Consider the following 22858-nt stretch of genomic DNA (forward strand, 5'->3'; position numbering starts at 1 on the left):
GCGGGCCCTAACAGCCTGCGGCCTTGGGCACCGCGTGGCGGTTGACTGGACGTGGGTGTCTCCACAATCGCGCGAGTTGATAAAGGAGCGGCATCTGCCTAGGCTTTGCTTTTTGCTTTCTCCGGTTGCTGCTCAGATCCCCTTTCTTGTGCCTCTCCTTCCTTCCTCCAAATTTCCAGATCTACTCCGACCGCGTGACCTAGGAAGCCATGGCGCCTCGTCAGTCCCCGGCCGGAGCTTGGTACTTGTCTGCCCTGGACTCGCCGAACGTGTCGGAGGCGAGCCTCGCCCGGTTGCGCCGGATGGCGGCGGCGCAGGGCATCGATGGGGCGAAGGTGTTCAAGGCCGGCTCCGCCACCCCTGAGGGCCAAGGGAGCACCTTCTATCCGTTCTTTGTAAGCGCCATTGCTACTGGCCTGGTGCCTCCTTCTCCGAGTTCTTCTTCTCTGTCCTCCGCCATTATAAGCTATAGGCTCTGCATCGCCACCCCAACTCCGTCCTTATCCTGGCAATATTCGCCTATTACTGCGAGGCTCGCGTAGGGGTGCAGCCCTCAGTGGCCTTGCTGCGCCACTACATCTACCTCCGGACCTCTCGCGGTCCTGCTTCTGCGTGCGCGAGCTTCATCGCGTACGGTGGCGCCATTGCCATTTCGAACCCCGGGAAAAGGATTGAGGGCTTCAGGAGCAAGTGGGTCTTGGCAGATGCTGGGCGCATCCACCCTCGGCTGATCTTGCCCACGGAGCTACCCACGAGCTCCAGCGATTGGGGTCGAGCAGAGCTCGCGGACCCCCACGCGAAGCTGGTGTTGGAGAAGATGGACGCGGGTCTGAGGCCGGCCAACATGGCGGCGGCGAAGCTGATCGGCGCGTCGCTGCTGAGGGAATTCCTGGAGCACCAGCTGGCTCCGCTTTGGTAGTACTCACTTCCGATGTGGAGGCCCCATCCGAGCCCCGCGGCCTTGGCCGACGGAGATCTGGCTGCGGTCCTCCAATCTCTGGTCGGGGGCGATGTGGAGAGGTTGGAGGGCGCTCCTACGCCCTTGTTCCTCCGCGACGACTGGGAGCAGGTAGTGGAGTCCATGCTCGTCTTCAACGGGGACGGGCCCGTGCCCATGGAGACCCCTGGGGAATCAGTGGACGTGTCCTCCGACGACTCCAGCAAAGAGGAGGAAGGAGGGGAGCGGGAAAAAGGGCCTGACTCCGAGGCGACTGACGGAGAGTCGAGGGCTCCCCTCCCCCGGCACAGGTTCCGCGTTCTCCGCCTCTCTCCGAGTGATGACGATGAGGATGATGACGAGCAGGACGGCGGGAGCTTCACCCGATCCCGAAGAAGGACAGGACCGGGCTGATCTCCCGTGGGTCTGCCCCGGCCCCGAGGTGGACCGCAGACGCGCCTTCCGCTTCCAAGCTTCGCGAGGTTGACCCTTTCAGTCGGCTTTCAGGCTTAAAATTTGGCCAGGGGCCGCTTGAGCTTACTAGCGACGACCCGTAAGCGCTTGATTCTTGTCTTTATTTCTTGTTCTGCTTCTGAGGCTTGACGTCCGCATCTCTGGATAGGCTAGCGCCTGCAGCAAAGAAGCCGAAGGGAGCTCCTGAGGTTCCATCCGTGGCAGCGCCTATGCCCGCGAAGGAAGGTGACCGCGACGCACGGGCTTCTCCTGCCCGGTCGTCCTCGCGAGGCCTGGCTGAGCCGGCTGGGGCGAGCTCAGCTCCCATGGCCCAAGTGACTCCCGAGGTGCCTTTGCCTGCTGCCGCCACTTCAGCCGTTGGGGCGCAGCAAGTTCCGCCTCAGGATGCTGTGGTCGCGCTGCCGCCTTCTCCTCCTACTCCACTGACTTCTGTCTCTCCGACTCCTCCTGTCGTTCTAGATCGTGCTGCTGCTGAGCTGGACCGGCTGCGGCAGGATCTTCTTGGTGCTGACCCTCACTTGGTGGCCGGGCGCTTGGAGCTGGCTTCAGGATGGATTCGCTCCAACGCTTCGATTCGGGCGGTACTGGTCCAGGCCTCGACGACTTGCGACGAGGAGAGGCAGGCCGTCCTTGAGGCGAAGGCTGCTCGTGACGCAGCCCTGGGGAAGGTGGTCGACGTCCGTGGTCGCTGCAAGGCGCTAGAGGACGAGCTGCAAGGCCTGCGGGACCAGCTCGCGAAAGAGGTCCGCCTTCGCCAAGAGCAGGAAGAAGGCGTGAAGGCTCGCGAGGCGGCCGTCGAGGGCCGGGAGGCCAAGCTCAGGAAGCGCCGCGACCGCCTAGGCGCGCTGGAGCAGGAGCTGGGGGCGAGGAAGGTCGAGCTGGACGACAAGGCCCGGGTTCTTGCCGAGGACCGCATGGCCTTCATGGAGATGGAGGCGAAGGCTCGCTCCTCGCTGAGGACGCTTTACGACAGCGGCCTGGAGAGCCCGCTGGCTGGCGCCGAGGACGGCCCCGCCAAGCTACTTCCCTTCCTGGTTCGCGCTCTTGAAGATGTCGCCCTTGGCCTTGGCCCCACGGCCGAGGCTGAGGCGCGTGTCCTTTCTTCTGCAGCGCTGACGCGGGTCCTCACCCACATCTACCTTCACGATCCCGGCGTCGACCTCGACAGCCTGCTGGAGCCAGTAAGCGGCGAGCGTGCCGCTGCCGCTGCCGAGGCCATGAAGGGTCGCGCGGAGGCTCTGCTGGGGAAGTTCCGGGCCTTCAGCACCAAGCCGAAGCAAGGCGCTGCTGACCCCGCTACTCCATGAGGCGAACCCACTCCACGCTGCTCCACCGCCGACAAGTGACTCCGTTGTGGCTCATGTCCTGCCTTTAATTCCTGCACATGTATCATGCCTCGGGGAGGCGTTTAAACTTGTGTTTGGCATTGAGATAACAGTGTGGACTGTAATATTTGCTTTTGAATTCCTTGAAATTTACGCTTTTCCTTCCTACTTGCTTATGTTCTATGCCGGCAGATCCCGGCCCCGCGCATACCTCAGCCGCCGTTAGCCCCGACCGGAAACCAGGACGGGACCAAGGAGTGAGGGGCTACGTGACAAGTTAGGCTCCTGAGTCGCGATGCTCAGGAGTCCCCCTTGGCGCACGAACAACAAGTAGGGAGGTGTGATGTGGGTGGATCTACCGTTCTACGTCTGCAGAGCCCGACCGCACGCATACCTCAACCGCCGTTAGCCTTTCGGAACTAAGGAGTGAGGGGCTACGTGACCAGTTAGGCTCCTGAGTCGCGATGCTCAGGAGTCCCCCTTGACGCTCAAACGGCCTTCGTACCTTGGCTCCGCTCGGGGAGAGACGTGCGACGAACCAGGCCCGGGGGGCCTGGCTGGGTGGCGTGCGTCTGGGCGTGACCCAGGCGCAGCCCCCGTGCCCAGCCCCCTCGCGTGGCACTTCCGAGGGGAGGCGTTACGATGAGGCTAGACACTGAGCTCTGGGCTCCCTGAGGTTGATGCGGCCCGGGGGCCGTCCTCAGTTGTTTATCACCAGGGCGGAGCATAGCGCTTCCGTATGTGTACGGGCATAGCCGCTCCTCGGCAGTGTCGTCAGCCAGCACGGAGCATGGTGCTTCCACTGGTACGTGGGAGGGGGCTCCCCTCCGGGAGGAGCCCCCGGGGCGTGTACAGCCCCGCCCTGACACGTGGCTGGCACGGTAAGGCCTGGCGAGGTGTATCTAGGCACCCGTGAGCCAGCGCGGGACTCACGGGGCCCTACCTCTAGGCGGGTTGCGCCTGGCACTGGGCCTTATCTTGTGATGTTTCCCTGCAAATTTGGTTAGATGCCGGCACTCTACGTCCTCGGGTCCCGGCCCTCGAGCTGGTCTCGGCCGTCGCTGGTATGCCAGGTCGCGATGCCGTGGACAAGGCCAGAGGGTGAGGGCTGGAGAGCCAGTAAGAGCCTTGAGTCGCGATGCTCAGGTACCCCCCCCCCTTTAACGTGCAAGTAGTCGGCATGGAGAAGAAGAGGTGCCGTGGACAGGCATCAAATAATCAAGCATGGTGGGTCGAACGCATAGCCGGAAATAAACGCAAAAGGGATACATGCCGCTGGGTCTGGCCCGAGCGACTTGGGGATGATGCAGCCCGTGGGGCGCCCCCAACAAGGTAAGCTAACAACATGAAATAAAAGGGATACATGCCGCAGGGACGGACCCACGCGGCCTGGGAATAATGCAGCCCTGGGGGGCGCTCCCAGCTGGAAATGAAACTTGAAAGATGTCACCTGATGATGTTGAGGACGAAGGAGTGTTGGTGTAGCTGACTCGGTGGGCTGCGGAAGCCGATCCTCACGAGCCCCCAGGCCCAGGGGCCTCGGGAGGCTCCGGAGGCGCTGGTGGCTCCTCGCGGACCATCTCCATCTCCGCCAGGGCTGCGGAACGCCTGGCCTCTTGAGCCTCCATGATGCCCCTCATGAGGCGCTGGTTCGTGGCAGCCGCGTTTGGCAAGCCGTAAGGCATGCGAACGTAGCTGTGGGGTGGACCTTCGCAGCGCCCCACTCACGAGGGCCAGAGGCGCTCCAGAGAGGTGACTCAATTGAGCCCTGGTATGTCGATGCAGATGTGCAGCCCACCATCCTCGCCTGGATGGGGAGCCACAGCTGGTAGGCGGCGGCCGCCTCTCATGACTCTTGACTCCTGTAGCTCCTGAATGGCCTTGCTGACGAACTCCTGAGGGTCTGGCCCTCCTTGCCTTACTCCTTCTTGAGGGAAACGTGCTTCGAAACACGCCTCCATGTGCTGCCCAAGCGCCTCCCTCGTGACCTTAGCCAGGTCGGTGGCCCTCCAGGGGAGAGCCCCCGAGCCCTGCCTGAGGAGGGCACCGGGCGCGCTTTCCTATGCGATGGAAGGAGGTTCCCCCTGGGCAGGCGCGGGCCCTAAGGGGTCTGCCTCCTGAGGGGCCGGGTCGGACGATGTCTTGTTCTTCTTGGGGGAGGTCTCGGGAAGCCTCCTGCTTCCGCGATCCGGGTCTTCCAGTGATGCGGCCTGAAAGGCTCGTTCCAGGAAACACACCACATCCTTCTCTTCACAGGGCACTGTGATGACTCCGCCACTTCCTGGCATCTTGAGGACGTTGTAGCCGTGGTGAGTCACGGCCATGAACTTGGCCAGCGCTAGGTACCCAAGGATGGCTTTGTGCGGCAAGCGAATGTGGGAGACGTCGAAGTCGATGAGCTCGGTGCGGTAGTTGTCGCGTGCCCTGAAGGTGACAGGGAGGCGGACCTGCCCAATCGGGACCGTGGAGCCGTCGGTGACTCCGGAGAAAGGCTTGGTTGGCTGAAGCTGGTTGTAGGGCACTTGGAGATTGTTGAATGTTTCCACGGACAGGACGTTGAGCCCTGCCCCGCCATCGATGAGGGTCCTGGTGACCACCACATTGCTGATGATTGGGGAACAAAGCATCGGGAGGACTCCGGCTGTGGCCGCACACTTGAGCTGATCTGCTAAGCTGAACGTGATGGCGCACGCTGACCACTTGAGAGGGCGCGTGGCTTCCAGCTTGGGGAGGACTGCATTCACTTTGCGGGCGAACTGCTTGAAGATGCGTTGAGAGGCTGGGGCTTGAGCCCCGCCCAGGATGCAGGCGATCGCGCGCGGCTCCTGGAAGCCCCCAGCCTCCTTGTTCTGATGGCGGTCCTCATTTCTCCTTGGCTGCGGTGGCAGCGGAGGGAGGCCTGCGTTGCCTTGCGGGCGATCCTCGCGTGGCTGATCCCTCCAGTCTCCCTCGTGAGGCGGGTCTTGCCAGCGATCCTCGCGAGGTCGATCGCGCCACCCCTGGCACGGGCAGCGGTCTTCCCAGCGTCCTGCGTTCCTTACTCCTCCTCGAATGTAGCCCCGGTCACCGTGGTCGGGGTGACGGCCGATCCTTCCTTCTCGCACGGCTTGGAGCTCTTGACACTCGTTGGTGTTGTGGGTATGGAGGTCGTGGTACACACAGTACCGACTGCCCTTGGGAGGTTCGGGCTGATCTTTGCCCCGCTTGGTGTCTGGTTCTGTCGCGAGCACGGCAGCCCCCTTGCGCTTCACATCCTTGGCCTTGGGATTCTTCTCTTCTGGGTCTGCGGCAAGCAGCTCGAGGAGGGAGAGACGCCCTTCCTCAGCCCTGGCGCACTTGGTTGCCAAGTTGAACAACTCCAAGGAAGTGCACAGTTCTTCATGCATCGCCAGCTCCTCCTTCATCTTGACATCACGCACGCTGTCGGAGAAGGCTGAGATGATGGCCTCCTCGGTCACCTTGGGAATCTTGAGGTGCACGTTGTTGAAGCGCTGAATGTACTTCTGCAGGGTCTCTCCGGGTTGTTGCTTGATGCGGCGCATGTCGCTCATGGCGGGTGGCCGGTCGCGAGTACCTTGGAAGTTGGCGATGAAGCGGGTGCGCATCTCGTCCCAGGAGTAGATCGTGCCTGGAGCCAGGTTGAGGAGCCAGGTGCGGGCCCCGTCCTTGAGCGCCATGGGAAACCAGATCGCCATGACCTTCTCATTTCCGTTGGCAGCTTCGATGCCCAGCTCATAGAGCTAGAGGAACTCCGCATGGTCGGCCGTGCCGTCGTAACGAGGAGGCAGGTCTGGCTTGAACTTGCCGGGCCACGCGACGCTGCGTAGCTCGATGGTGAAGGCGTGGCAGCCTGCTGTGGCCACGAGAGGCCTTGGGTGATGGAGAGCTTGGTCTTGCATGTCCCCACGTGCTGCAGCTGGGAGCAGCGGGGGGTCTTGACGCGCGGGAGCAGGAGCATGGTCGCGACGTGCTGGAGCAGGGAGCGCCCGGGCAGCTTCTTGCGGGTGAGGGACTTCTTGGCAGCTCTGCTCTTGCCGCGCTGGCACCTGACGGAGCGGGTTCCGCCCAGGGGCCACGCGCCTTGGAGCCATGGCGCCTTATTGAGGAGGAGGAGGCCGGGGTGCCGCCGGAGCTTCGTCGCCCGCGCAGGGCAGGGTGCGGTGCAGCGGAGCGGACGGCGCAGGAGAGCCCCCTGCGGCGCGGACGAGCTCGGCGACGCGGTCGAGCCATTCTTCGTAGACGTCGTCGACGGGACGGTAGCGCAGGAACTCGTTTTCCACGATGAGCGCGGCTCGAGCCTCCATGGGTGCGCGGAGCGCGCGGGACGAAGAACCAGCTGGGTGAGCGAGGGAGTAGCGGTGCGGCCTCTTGCCGCACGGACGGATGCTGAGACGACGCTTGCCGCTCGTCCCCCGTCGGGCCGGTGGCGGCGTTGACGACAGGTGACGGGGAACGGCGAGGACGCCCACCGACAGGAGTCGTCTGGGCGACGCGGGAAGCGAGAGCGGCCCGGCGCTCGGCGTGGGCCCGACGAGCGTCAGACATGGACGTGATGGTCGGAGGAGAACGGGGTGGTGGAAGACGAATTCCGGCGCACCCCTACCTGGCGCGCCAAATGTCGGATTTCGGATTCCGGCAGACCCTTGAGGTTCGAACACTGGGGTGCGCGCGGAGATTTTGCCTTCTACCTACCTGCACCCCTCCGCCTTGCTAAGATCTAAGCTATGGAAAGAACAGCACAAGAGACACAAGGTTTATACTGGTTCGGGCCACCGTTGTGGTGTAATACCCTACTCCAGTGTGTGGTGTGGTGGATTGCCTCTTGGGATGATGATGATGAGCAATACAAGGAAGAATAGCCTCGCGAGGGTCTGTTCTTGGTTGGGGGGATGAACTGGTAGGGGGAGTTCAGTCACCCTTCTCTCTCTCTCTCTCTCTCTCTCTCTCTCTCTCTCTCTTCTCGATTGCGATCCTAGCTAGTTTCTGGGTTGGCCGATCCTTCATCCTTCTACCCTGTGGGTGGCTAGTCCTATTTATAGGCAAAGGCCCTGGGCCTCTTCCCCAAATATTGAGCGGGAAGGGCGCCAACAATTGGCCATTTTGAAGGGGAACATCTGGTACACTTATCCTGACTAAAGTTGGTCCTCGCCTACCAAAGACTCTGGTGGTGACGCTGGCTTGGGCTCCACAATGACTTCCTCCCTGCCGTTGGACTGGTCTTGGTCTCGTTGCACCGAAACGGGTGCCTTTGCTTGATGCTCTCGCCTGCGCTTGCTCCCTTTGCACCAAAGAGGAAAGGAGGACACTGTGCGGGCTGGCGCCCGTCTGGCGCCCTTGGTCGTCATGGCTTGCATCACAGGCACCTCGTTAGGTACCCCGCCTTGATATCTCTGCCTCCTCGCGAGCCAGCCTGATGAGGCCGTGCCTGAGGAAGCTCCGTGTCATCCGCCCCGCGAGGCTTGGCCCCTCGCGAGGGTCTTGGGTCTGTGTTGATGAAGACGGGCCGTGCTGGGCCCCCTTTGAGCCACTCCACAGGCCGCAGGCAGGCAAGTCTGGGGACCCCCGTTCCCAGAACGCCACCAGCTTCCCTCTGTGAGGGCCTATCTTTTACTTTATGTATTTACTTTTATGCAAGAGTCAATAGTGTTCTTCTCTATTCCATTTTTATTTTTTTCTCTTGGCAAGCATCATGTGGTGGGGAAATATCCAGACACATATATCCAGTTGAATATATGTGATCATGAGTTATTATTGTTGACATTATCCCTGAGATAAATAAGTTGGGAGGCGAAACATTAAGCCCCTATCTTCCTATGTGTTTGATTGAAACAATTTGTTCTAAAAATATGCTTTGAGTGTCAGCAACCATGGAAGACTAAATGATAGTTGAGTATGTGGAATTTGCTAAAACAAAGCTCTTACATAGACCCTTTCTGGAAATAAGATGAATTGTAGTTGTTTAATGACTGAAAACATAGTTTGTTAGTTTTCAAGAAAGTTTATGGTCTATACTTTAACATGTGAATATCTTGCTACTTGATCATGAGATGTTTTATGAGATGGGCTACTGTTTATGATGCTAAAAAAAGTGATTGAAATTATCCTTCATCAAACTTATGCACTATGCTACCATTCACACTTCATAAATTATTTCTTTTATCATTTACCTACTCGAGGATGAGTAAGAATTAAGTTTGGGGATGCCGATACGTCTCCAATGTATCTATAATCTATGAAGTATTCATGCCATGTTTAGAAGAATTTTATAAGAATTTGTTTCAATTTTATATGATCTAAATGGAACTAAGCTGGACTGACGTTGTTTTCAGCAGAACTACCGTGATGTTGTTTCTTGTGTAGAAATAAAAGTTCTCGGATTGGCTAAAATTTTACGATGATTTTTTATTGACCAAAAGAGACCCCTGAAGCCTGGGAGGAGGACCAGGCGATGTCCAGTAAAGTGATAGGCTCAAGGGGCGTGCCTACCGAGCTTGTCACTCCCGTGCGGCCCCCCTGACATGAAACTGGCACCAAAAAATTCTATAAATATAGAAAAACCCTGCAAGAAAGCTAGAACTTCGGCTCCACCTCTGCAAGCCTCTGTACCGAAGTGATCCCATCTGGAGCCCTATTCTCGCACCTTGCCGAAGGGGGATATCATCACTGGTGGCCATCTTCATCATCTCGGTGGTCTCCATGGCGAGGAGGGAGTAGTTCACCCTCGAGGCTGAGGGTATGTACCAATAGTTATGTGTTTGATATCTCTCTCTCATGTTCTTGATTTGGCACAATCTTGATATGTCGTGGCCTTTGTTAATATAGTTGGATCATATGGTGTTTTCCTCTCTCCATCTTGTTGTGATGAATTGAGTCTTGCTCTTTGAGGTTTCATTATACTGGATTGAATATTGGATTTGAGATCACTTGATGTATGTCTTGCATGTGGATACCCGTGGTGACAATGGGGTATTCTATTGAATTACTTTATGTATGTTTTGGTATTCAACTTGCGGATTCCCATGGTGACAGTGGGGTAATCTAGGCACATAGGTTGATACATGTTTTCGTCCTACTTTCTCCGATAGAAACTTTTGAGTGATTCTTTGTCGCACGTTGAGGGATTGTTACATGATTCAATTATGTTAGCACTGTTGAGAGATTGCACTAGTGAAAGTATGAACCCTAGCCTTGTTTCCAAGCATTTCAATACCATTTATGCTCCGTTTTATCACTTGCTACCTTGCTATTTTTATATTTTCGGATTACAAAAACCTATATCTACTATCTATACTACACTTGTATCACCATCTCTTCGCCAAACTAGTGCACCTATACAGTTTACCATTGTATTGGGTGTGCTGGGGATACAGGAGATTTCTTGTATTTGATTCCAGGGTTGTTTGAGAGATACCATCTTCATCGTATGTCTCCCACGTATTGATAAACCTTAGGTTATCCAATTGAGGGAATTTTTTTGCTATCCTACAAAACTCTGCACTTGGAGGCCCAACAACGTCTACAAGAATAAAAGTTGTGTTGTAGACATCAGCCACACATACCAACTGTAATTGTTGAGTCATTAAACAGGCTGGGAAGATTGCGGCCGACAACCAAGACAAGGGCCAACCTCGTAATGAGGATCGAGACTAGCCAGGGCTAGGGAACTTGTCGTGGTTTTATCACAGCAGATTTTCTCATAGTAGAACTATGTTGTGAGGCCATTGCTGCTAGGTGAAGGCTTGGACAGGTTGATAAAAAATGAGAGACGCATGTTTACCAGGTTCGGCCCCTCATGGTGGAGGTAAAAGGCTACTCTTGCTTGATTGCTATTGATAATGATGATCTCGATTACAAGGGTGCTGATTCTCTACCAATGACTCAAGAGATTCTAACTTGTCCCTCTAGACGACCCAGGAACCCCCTTTATTTAACAGGTCGGGTCCCTGGGGTACAACGGTGTGTGAGTTCTACCCGTTCTAGGAGTCCTAAGCTAAACCTTCTGTGTCTTCCAAGTTTAGTCAACTCCACCCTGGGTTCAGACTCTGATGATCCAGCTCTCATTGGCCCGCGTCGGGTTTCCCTCTGGACCACTCCATCCAGTTTTTGATAGCCCGAGGAGTAAGCCGACCCTTGACCTCCGAGGCCTTGGCGGGTCTTGGTCTTGGGCCTAAATGCCAGCTTTTCCTCCATGGGTTATATCCCCAACATTAGACCCCAGGTTTTAGCTGAATTTATTCATGTTAAGCTCCTGTAAATAAGAACAAGCAAATATATTAAAGATGAAATGTTGGGTGTTGCCTCAATTCCGATAAGCCAACTTTCTCTAGGTCTCGCTCATTCTCCCGGATCTACTTGATGGTTCGTTTGTGCAGCCTGGCTCATGACCTTATATTCCATACTTAGCATTTTTTCGCGTATCTTGCGAGGTCTTCTCCTGATGACATGCCTCAAGTTCTGACAATCAATCTAGGGTTTGACCTAGGTCAAAGGGTCTCTTATCGCGAAATCTTAGGGGCATCCCTAAAAAGTGTCATGACGCCTCAAGTTTCCCACCCCATCTATAAATAGTGCGATAGGAGCCCGTGGACCATTTTCACATCGCACACTTCCTCTTCTTCCTCCTCGCGGCCGCCCTAGTCCCATGTCACTTCATTTAAAGCTTCGAACCCTAGCGGTCGCCGGAGTTTGTCTGCGACTGTCGCTGCCATCGGAGCTCACGCACGACTGCCACCACTCGCCCATGATCCAATGAGCTCACCCTTCGCTGTTTTCCAGATCTGTAGGCTCCCTCTTATTTTCAATGTACTTCCACCGTCGTTCTTCATCGTAGTTCATCTTCATCTAGACTAGAATCCTCACTTAATCTTAATATTTACCTAGATTTTGATTGTATTTTACGTATCATAGTACCTTCATAACACTTATGTTGTTGCACTGATCCGCTCATTGCCATGGTAGTTTTTACTTCCATTGTTGTGGTAGTGTTCTTCTCTGTTGTTAGGTCTTGCTACCATTTTTACCTTCTTTTTTTTAGTATTATCTAGATCAAAAATTTCCGTCGATTGCAACAGTAGCTGTTTGCAACAAATTTGTAACCCGACAATCTACCACCATTCCTGGCTTTTAGGTCGTTAAACTTCACGAGTAGCCATCTGTAGCTTGATCTTCTTCACCAACTTATATTTTTCTGGCTGCTTTGTAGCTTTCCATTCACTACATGCGTAAAGTGATGGCTCAAAAGAGCAAAGGAAAGAACAATATAGACTGGGCAGAGTCCACCATGACTAAACTCTGGCTAACGGAACTTGTGATCTCCAGCTTGCTTCCTCCCAAAGCAGAAATTGAATGGAGTGCACCTAAGGAGGAGATCCAACCTTAGCCAGAGCAAGGTGAGGTCATCATTTTTGTTGATCATCTTACCAGAGGGTTTAAGCCACTGGGTTCTAGATTCTTTCGTAATGTGCTTCAAGATTATAATGTGCGGCCCCAAGACCTACCACCAGATTCTACCCTCAATCTGAGCAATTTCCAAGTCTTTTGCGAAGTCTAACTTTAGATGGTACCGACGGTAAATTTGTTCCTAGAATTCTTTTACTACAACAAGCAGACTGAGTGGAGTGGAGGGCCAACTTTGGGATGCGGAGGGGTGTTGATCCAGAAACATAAGGATTGCATCTTTCCCCGTATGAAGTTGGCGAGTCACCCCAAAGGATGGCAGAAAACCTTATTTTATTGCAAAGATACTTCTCTAGAGGGCCAAAATCCTTTGTCGGGTTATCGTCTTAGCCGGCTAGAATACAACAACTAGATGAACACTTATGCGCCGCTAGAAGAACAAGAGGAGCTAATACATATCTATTAGAGGATCAATGCTTTGATTGCTCATGGCCTGAAAGCCATGGATTTGACATGGTGTTGGGTCGGCCGGCACATCCAACCCCTCAGCGTGTGCACCCGGTTGTTTCACCGGTACACAAGCCGGGGCGATGACGTCATGCGTTATTCGCACAAAGAACTAGGCCTGACCAAACTTACCAGGGCCGTCAAGAAAATCCTAGGCGAGACCCTTGAAGAGATATCAACCATGGGTCTCACTCCCTTTGAAGCTACTAACCCGGCTCGCGTGGTTTGTATACTTTGATTTATCTTGTCACTTGTATATTTTTCTTCCTTCACTTGTTTATAGAAATGCCAGCTTTTATTCTTTCACCCTGAAGTCGACTCGTGGAAAATTGAGTATCAAGCTACCACTAGTCCCGATGAAGAGACGACGGAGGATTAAGCAGAAGAAGAAGAGGAGGAGGCTGATGATGTAGAAGAACTTTACTCTCTTGGTCACTCCATAATCAACTTGCTGATGCCGACTCTTCTTAGGAAAATACCGGGACCAGCAAGGCGGGTGAAAAAAGGTAACCCCTAGTGCCTCTTATACTGAAACCCTGGGTAGAAGGCAAACCCGGCTGATGTAAGAAAGGTACCCTTCTCTCATCCATCAGCTTATCTGGATTCAAACTTATCTTTGAAGAAAATACAGCATGGTGAGAGCAAGAAGTGGAAGGCCCAGAGTTCTGGACCAAAAGATCTTCACGAAGGTCAGTCTCTCCAGCTCTCTCCTCGCCGGGCTCATAGGCAAGAACAATTAAGTCCTACATCATCTTGTCCAAGAGTCGGCCAAATGAAGGCCCCGCTGGATCCCTCGGACCCGACTTATCATGCATCGTCGCCTTCATATTGCACATCTAGCACCAACTTACTCCTTGAATTTACCATAAACATTGGGTAAGTCTATCAAATTTGCCACGTTATCTCAGTTGTTCATTTCTCATCTGATATATCTTGATTGGAACAAGGCTAAAGCGACATCGAAGGAAAAGCCAAGTTCTTCCGTGGTTGCCACTAATGTGGAGATTGTTGGAAATATGCCCTAGAGGCAATAATATTGTATTATTATATTTCCATTTTCATAATTAAGAGATTATATTTCATGCTATAACTGCTATGATTTTGAAATGTGCGATTCAGTGGAAACTCATATGAATATGTGAACTGATGAGCAGTAAAATATAGGTTCCCGATCTTGCATCTAAGACTGGCTCAAGTGTTGTCAGTGATCATATTTTACGGATCTCAAGATGTTGTTAAGCGTAACAATAGTCGTGAAACAACATTGAGAGTATGACGTTAGAAGAACGATCATATTATCGAACCAATCTTGTTTATTACACTTTGAGAAAATATCGTTTGTAATCAATTGTTATAACAGGGAGGGTTACCATGTGTTTTAGTTCCTTAGACCATGAGAGTATCTTAGTCACTTCTTATCGTATGATGGACTTTGGGGTTTCTCAAACATCATCTGTAACTAGGTGATCATAATGGCAAGTTACGGGCTCATCGGAAAGTTTGACAAGGGACTGGATAGATCGAGAGTGGGATTTGCTCCTCAGACAATGGAGAGATATTGTTAGGGCCCTCTTAGTGTGACGACATCCATCAACGTCTGGCCAGACATAGGTGACTTTGTCATGGGGATGCCAGAATATGACAACGAGAAAGAAGAAGAAAACCGGTAACAAGGATAACAGTATAGCGAGCATGTGATGAGATCTTAATATCTTGAGGGTCAAACTATATTACTATTTGGTGAATTCCTTGAATTGAAATGATCAAGTTTTGCACACAAAAAAGCAAAATTTAGATGGGTCAAGACCCTTGCGGTAGGGTTGCACACCCTACCGTAAACAATCTTTAAGTTTCAGGTACAACACTGTTGCGGTGCCCTGCCCACCTACCGTCGGACCGGTAGGGTTGCGTAGCTTACCGCTAGGATGCTCGGCGGTAAGATTGCACAGTCTACCGCGAAGTTTTTACCCTCCCTAGGTATAGGTACTGTTGTGGAATCATCACGACAGGTGTCCTAGTGTGAGGACTTAATCGTGAGGCCAATTCATCTATGTGGTAGCTTGAGAGGGGTTGATTGGGATGAGAGACACGATGCGGATCAACACACAAGACAAGGATTTAGACAGCTTCGGGCTCCGGGAAACATCATCCGGTAATAACCCTACATGCTGTTTGTGGCTAGGTCTCATTATGCTCATGAGGGAGTCGCCGCGTAAGCCGGCTCCCCTTTAGTTGTGTCTAGCTTCAGCGATTATTTTCTCCTCCCCTCTTAGGGTGCCCTGCCCCTCCTTATATATGTTGAAGGGGCGGGTTACATGACTAGTCCTAGTAAGATTATGATTACTCTATTACAAATGGAGTCCTAGTCTTGCTTCCTGTGTAGGAGAATATTCTTTATGACTTTCCTCTTAATCCGGCCCATCATAACATGAGTCGGCCTTCTGGGCCTTGTGCCTTGTCATCCATCTAAAACACCCGCCAGGTCATCAATGAGTCTTCAGGCTCGTGAGTCGTCACACCAGTGAACCGTTAGACACGTGAGTCGCCAATCCTCTGATGGGTTACCAATGAAAGGCCAAGTCCGGCCGGGTCATATATCCGACGGGTTACACCGCGGGGTATAACCCCGACAGGTACAGTACGAGTTTGGGGGTTACATGCCCACCCTACCACATGCGACTGTGGCGGTAGGTTTTACCTACCTACACTGGCATTTCTGGCGGTAGGACGTTGACTCCGCCAGCCTAAACCATGAGATGACGTGACTGCCGTTAACCTTACCGTCAGGGGCCTCGGCGGTAGTCAGTTATACCCTACCGCCATCGACCCCGGCAGTAGGAAAAGGATGAGATCCTGGTTTTTTTTTTAAAAGAGGGATTAAATCCAGCTAAATTATCACAAACGGGTGGAAACACTAAATTTGGCCGCAGGCCACCAGACCAGACCAGGACGGCTGGAATCGTACTTGCTTGTGGAAGGCAAACCTGCCTACGGCTGGCCCCTCTCTCTCCAAACCTACAGCGCGACGCTCGCCCACACTGTTCCGTCAGCGCAGCCGGGGGATACGTGGCTCCACGCGTGGCGCGACCCTGCCACGCCGCGCGCGAGCTGGGCGACGTCCGGAATCTTCAGGCCCTCGTATAAAATCCAACTACTCCCACGCCCAAACCGACAGACACCTAGTACCAGTACGGATCCTATCCAACCGCCGTCACGTAGAGCGCGTATAGGTCCCCAAGCTAGCCAAGCCACCTAACGTGCAAGGCTCAACTTTGCACGACCATGCAGTCCGTTTCCCCCACCCCCACGGCGACGGCTGTGCCTGTGCGCCCATCGTTGCGTGCCGTCCCGCGCTCGCTCGCTTCGGCGGAAAGGCTTGGGATGGGCCGTGCCGCGACATGCACCACCACGGCACTCGGCGCGCAGTGCGGTGGCCGGGCGGAACCGGTGGAGGCGCGCAAGGAGGACGGGCCCGTGCCTCAGGAGCGAGTCCGAGGGGAGGACGAGGCCATGGCCGGGGAAGACGAGGGCCGTAGCCCCACGGACTACGGCCGCCGAGCGCGCATCTTCGAGGAGAGCTCCCGGGTGTTCCGGGTCCTCAAGGAGCGCCGTGATGGGGACGGCGGTGCCAAGCCTGGTGCTGCCGCGACGCGCCATGGCTGAAACCAACACGCCCCATTCCCTCAGAGGACACGTCGCTCCTATAACTTCCTAACATCACGTTTTTCTCATGTACTTACTATGTATCTAGGCCGATCAATGTATTGAGGTTTTTTTCACGTTATCGATCTGGTAAAATGAATATCATCTCTGAAAAAGATGGATGCGATCAACTGTACACGTCGAGGAAGCGGCTCAATAGTACACGGTACACCAAGTGTGCGTTGCCGCCTTAAAAAAAAGTGTGCGTTGCCGGCGCCGCCACACAAGTGTTTGAGTCAAAACTCTCGCTATGCGTGTACCGAGTGTTGCATAATTTGCCTTCTTTGTCGGAAAGAAACGAGACACTCCAATAGCATCACCTCTTTGCCTCTCAATCCTTTATGAAAAGGAAAAAAGATCACTGTAATGCAATTTGCCTCTCAATGCTTTATGAAAAGAAAGATCACCGTAATGCAATTTGCCTTTCAATGCTTTATGAAAAGGGAAAAAAAATCAATGCAACATGAGGCTAACTCCAATGCACACCTCATCATGTCCGCATGTGTTTGTTTGGGGTAAACAAACAAAACAGGCTTTGTCCGCCTGCGTTTGTTTGGGGTAAACAAACAAAGCAGGCTTCCGTTTTCTATCCGCTTTCAATCCATTCCCGATTCAAGTTCGCGGACTCTACATGGCACCTGTCCATGTCCTTTTTGGCCCGCCCGTCGAGGATGCAGACATCTCTTTTTCTATTCTCCCATCCCGCCACTCGTGTCCATTGCCACTCTATAGCTCGGCCGCGTGCTTGCCCCAACCCTTGTCACAACCTTCGTTCCCTCGACGTTCTAAGCTATCCAACCATGGTCACCTGATTTGCGCACGCGGCGGTCGGGTTTGGAGTGAAGCCAGCCGGATTTAAGCTCGCCCGGCTGCGAGAGGCCGTGCAATGGACTGGCCGGGCACCGGGCCGAAAGGCACCAGCAAGGCTGCATGCAAGTAGTGAGTCCGCCTCTAGCCGCTTGGATCTACACCGTCAACGGTTAGCCGACAGATACACGAACGATCGTCGGCCGGGGCTCCATGCTGGCCCAAAGGCTCGTCGGCTCACCGTTGTCATTCATAAAGTGTGACGACTTGTGACGTCCCTGATTTGACCGTACACTAATCATAGACGCAAATGTGTACGATCAAGATCAAAGACTCACGGGAAGATATCACAACACAACTCTAGACACAAATAAAATAGTACAAACTTTATATTACAAGTCAGGGGCCTCGAAGGCTCGAATACAAATGCTCAAAGACACAAGAGTCAGCGTAAGCAAAATATCTAAATACAGACATAAATTAAACAAGTTTGCCTTTAAGAAGGCTAGCACAAAAGTAGTAACGATCGAAAAGGCAAGGCCTCCTGCCTGAGACCTCCTAACTACCCCTCGAAGCCGAACTCCATGTGGAATCATCCTCGGGATCCTCTGGCTTCTGGACTCCATCATATGATCGCAATAACCGGGAAAGGAGAAAAAAGAAGTAGCAAAGCAACCGTGAGTACTCATCCAAAATACTCGCAAGCAAGGATCTATACTATATATGTATTGGTATCAATGAAATGGGTAGTATCTGTGGACTGAACAGCAGAATGCGAGAATAAGATGGGGATAGCTAGTCCTATCGAAGACTACGCTTCTGGCAGTCCCCATCTTGAAGCAGTAGAAGAGAGTAGATGGTAAGTTAACCAAGTATCGTCGCATAGCATAATCCTACCCGACGATCCTCTCCTCGTCGCCCTGTGAGAGAGCGATCACCGGATTTGTATCTGGCACTTGAAAAGGTGTGTTTTATTAAGTATCCGGTTCTAGTTGTCATAAGGTCAAGGTACAACTCCGGGTCGTCCTTTTACCGAAGGACACGACTATTCGAATAGATAAACTTCCCTGCAGGGGTGCACCACATTTTCCAACACGCTCGATCCCCTTGGACCGAACACACTTTCCTGGGTCATGCTCGGCCTCGAAAGATCAGCAGGTCACAGCCCCACCTATGCACAACAGAGAGGTCAGCACGCCGGTCTAAATCCTATGGCGCAGGGGTCTGAGCCCATCGCCCATTGCACACCTGCATGTTGCGAGGGCGGCCGGAAACAGAGCTAGCCTTCCTAATACAAGAGCAGGCGTTCCAGTCCAATCCAGCGCATGCCGCTCAGTCGCTGACATCACGAAGGCTTCGGCTGATACCACGACGACAAGTGCCCATAACTGTTCCCACGTAGTTGGTTAGTGCGTATAGGCCATTGGCCAGACTCAGATCAAGTACCAAGATCTCGTTAAGCGTGTTATTTTGAAGTAACTGCAGACGCTGACCAGGGCCAGGCCCACCTCTCTCCTAGGTGGTCTCAACCTGCCCCGTCGCTCCGCCACAAAGTAACAGTTGGGGGCCGTCGAGAACCCAGGCCCACCACTACTTGGATGGAATCACCTGCCCCTTCAGCCCCCATATCGGAATCACTTGCGGGTACTCTACGAGCCGACTCGACTTTAGTCACCACATGTATCACATATTATGTATATAAGTATATACCCATGGTCACCTCCCAAGTGATCACGGCCCGATAGTATAGCATGACAGACGGATAAGAATGTAGGGCCGCTGATGGAATACTAGCATCCTATACTAAGCATTTAGGATTGCAGGTAAAGGTAATAAAAGTAGTAGCAAAGACAGGCTATGCATCATAGTAGGATTATAGGAAAGCAGTAACATGCTACACTACTCTAATGCAAGCGGTATAGAGAAGAATAGGCGATATCGGGTTGATCAAGAGGGGGCTTGCCTAGTTGCTCTGGCAAGGAGGGGTCGTCAACAACATAGTCGATCGGGTACCAGCAGCGGCGTCAGTCTCGTAGTCTACCGAAGAGAAGAGGGGGAATAAACAATGAATACAATGCAAACAGATGCATATCGATGCAAGACATGACAAGTAACGATGCTAAGAGTGCCCTAACATGGTAGGAGGTGATACCAGCGAAGAGGGGAAACATCCGGGAAAGTATCCATGGAGTTTCGTGTTTTCAGATAGATGAACCAGAGGGGGAAAGTTGCGTGCTCGCTATGCTAGGGATGTGTGGCGGACAAACGGACTGCTACCTCTTGAGCACTGCGTTGGTTTTCCCCGAAGAAGAAGGGATAATGCAGCAAAGTAGCGTAAGTATTTCCCTTAGTTTTTGAGAACCAATGTATCAATCCAGTAGGAGGCTACGCGCGAGTCCCTTGTACCTGCACAAAACAAATAAATCCTCGCAACCAACGCAAATAGGGGTTGTCAATCCCTATAAGGCCACTTACGAGAGTGAGATCTGATAGATATGATAAGATAAATTTTTTGGTATTTTTATGATAAAGATGCGAAGTAAAATAAAGGCAAAGGAAATAGCAAAGGAAATAACTAAGTAGTAGGAGATCAATATGATAAAGATAGACCCGGGGGCCATAGGTTTCACTAGTGGCTTCTCTCGAGAGCATAAGTATTCTACGGTGGGTGAACAAATTACTGTTGAGCAATTGACAGAATTAAGCATAGTTATGAGAATATCTAGGTATGATCATGTATATAGGCATCACGTCCGAGACAAGTATACCGACTCCTGCCTGCATCTACTACTATTACTCCACTCATCGACCGCTATCCAGCATGCATCTAGAGTATTAAGTTAAAAACAAAGTAACGCCTTAAGCAAGATGACATGATGTAGAGGGATAGACTCATGCAATATGAAGAAAACCCCATCTTGTTATCCTCGATGGCAACAATACAATACGTGCCTTGCTTCCCTTACTATCACCGGGAAAGGACACCGCAAGATTGAACCCAAAGCTAAGCACTTCTCCCATTGCAAGAAAGATCAATCTAGCAGGCCAAACCAAACTGATAATTCAAAGAGACTTGCAAAGATAACCAATCATACATAAAAGAATTCAGAGAAGATTCAAATATTATTCATAGATAGACTTGATCATAAACCCACAATTCATCGGTCTCAACAAACACACCACAAAAAGAAGATTACATCGAATAGATCTCCACACGAGCGGGGGAGAACATTGTATTGAGATCCAAAAAGAGAGAAGAAGCCATCTAGCTACTAACTATGAACCCATAGGTCTGAGGTGAACTACTCACACTTCATCAGAGGGGCTATGGTGTTGATGTAGAAGCCCTCCATGATCGATGCCCCCTCCGGCGGAACTCCGGAACAGGCCCCAAGATGGGATCTCGTGGATACAGAAAGTTACGGCGGTGGAATTAGGGTTTTGGCTTCGTCTCTGATCATTTGGGGGTACGTGGATATATATAGGAGGAAGGAGTACGTCGGTGGAGCAAAAGGGGCCCCCGAGTGTGGAGGGCGCGCCTGGTGGGGGTGGGCGCGCCCCTACCTCGTGGCCTCCTGTTTTATTGACGTAGGGTCCAAGTCTCCCTGGTCTTATTCGTTGACAAAATCACGTTCCCGAAGGTTTCATTCCGTTTGGATTCCGTTTGATATTCCTTTTCTTCGAAACCCTAAAACAGGCAAAAAACAGCAATTCTGGGCTGGGCCTCCGGTTAATAGGTTAGTCCCAAAAATAATATAATAGTGGATAATAAAGCCCAATAATGTCCAAAACAGTAGATAATATAGCATGGAGCAATCAAAAATTATAGATACATTGGAGACTATCAAGCATCCCCAAGCTTAATTCCCGCTCGTCCTCGAGTAGGTAAATGATAAAAACATAATTTTTGATGCGGAGTGCTACTTGGCATAATTTGAATGTAATTCTTCTCAATTGTGGTATGAATATTTAGATCCGAAAGATTCAATACAAAAGTTCATATTGACATAAAAATAATAATACTTCAAGCATACTAACTAAGCAATTATGTCTTCTCAAAATAACATGGCCAAAGAAAGCTCATCCCTACAAAATCATATGGTTTAGTCATGTTTCATTTTCGTCACACAAGAATGCTCTCATCATGCACAACCCCAATGACAAGCCAAGCAATTGTTTCATATTTTAGTAATCTCAAACCTATAAACTTTCACGCAATATATGAGCGCGAGCCATGGATATAGCACTATAGGTGGAATAGAATATAATGAGGGGGGTTATGTGGATAAGACAAAAAAGGAGAAAGTCTCACATCAACGAGGCTAATCAATGGGCTATGGAGATGCCCACCGATTGATGTTAATGCAAGGAGTAGGGATTGCCATGCAACGGATGCACTAGAGCTATAAATGTATGAAAGCTCAACAAAAGAAACTAGTGGGTGTGCATCCAACTTGCTTGCTCACGAAGACCTAGGGCACTTGAGGAGGCCCATTGTTGGAATATAGAAGCCAAGTTCTATAATGAAAATTCCCACTAGTATATGAAAGTGACAAAACAAGAGACTCTCTAACATGAAGATTATGGTGCTACTTTGAAGCACAAGTGTGGCAAAGGATAGTAACATTGTCCCTTCTCTCTTTTTCTCTCTCTTTTTTCTTTTTTTTCTTTGGGCCTTTTCTCTTTTGTTATGACCTTTCTTCTTATTTGGGGGCCTTCTCTTTTTTTATGGCCTTTCTATTTTTTATTCCTCACTTGGGACAATGTTCTAGAAAATGATGATCATCACACTTCTATTTATTTACAACTCGATACTAGAACAAAAGATGACTCTATATGAATGCCTCCGGCGGTGTACCAGGATATGCAATGGACCAAGAGTGACATGTATGAAAGAATTATGAACGGTGGCTTTGCCACAAATACTATGTCAACTACATGATCATGCTAACCAATATGACAATGATGAATGTGTCATCATGAACAGAATGATGGAAAGTTGCATGGCAATATATCTCGGAATGGCTATGGAAATGCCATAATAGGTAGGTATGGTGACTGTTTTGAGGAGGATATAAGGAGGTTTATGTGTGAAAGAGCGTATCATATCACGGGGTTTGGATGCACCGGTGAAGTTTGCGCCAACTCTCAATGTGAGAAAGGGCAATGCACGGTACCGAAGAGGCTAGCAAGGATGGAAGAGTGAGAGTGCGTATAATCCATGGACTCAACATTAGTCATAAAGAACTCACATACTTATTGCAAAAATCTACAAGTCATCAAAAACCTCGGTACTACGCGCATGCTCCTAGGGGGATAGATTGGTAGGAAAAGACCATCGCTCGTCCCCGACCGCCACTCATAAGGAAGACAATCAAATAACACTTCATGTTTCAAATTTGCCACATAACGTTTACCATACGTGCATGCTACGGGACTTGCAAACTTCAACACAAGCATTTCTCAATTTCACAACTACTCAACTAGCACGACTTTGATATTATTACCTCCATATCTCAAAACAATCATCAAGCATCAAACTTCTCTTAGTATTCAAAACACTCTTAAGAAAATTCTACTAATCTTGAATACCTAGCATATTAGGATTTTAAGGAAATTACCATGCTATTAAGATTCTCAAAATAATCTAAGTGAAGCATGAGAGATCAATAGTTTCTATAAAACAAATCACCACCGTGCTCTAAAAGAT

General features: G+C 51.5%; 1 protein-coding gene across 1 annotated transcript; it reads left to right on the plus strand.

The window, feature by feature from the left end:
- The first annotated feature begins 15791 nt into the window (after window positions 1-15791).
- Window positions 15792-16423, plus strand: LOC125553795 (uncharacterized). The gene has a single exon (XM_048717494.2). The coding sequence runs from the start codon at window positions 15922-15924 to the stop codon at window positions 16300-16302; it is 381 nt and encodes a 126-aa protein (XP_048573451.1). The 5' UTR covers window positions 15792-15921; the 3' UTR covers window positions 16303-16423.
- The last annotated feature ends 6435 nt before the right edge of the window (window positions 16424-22858 follow it).

The sequence above is a fragment of the Triticum urartu genome, chromosome 4A (genome assembly GCF_056163025.1).
Source record: "Triticum urartu cultivar PI428250 chromosome 4A, HENAU_Tu73, whole genome shotgun sequence".
Classification (NCBI taxonomy): Eukaryota; Viridiplantae; Streptophyta; class Magnoliopsida; order Poales; family Poaceae; genus Triticum; species Triticum urartu.

Bases quoted from the DNA above. Each gene is read 5' to 3' on its own strand.
- LOC125553795 (XM_048717494.2), top strand. From the start codon at position 15,922: ATGCAGTCCGTTTCCCCCACCCCCACGGCGACGGCTGTGCCTGTGCGC.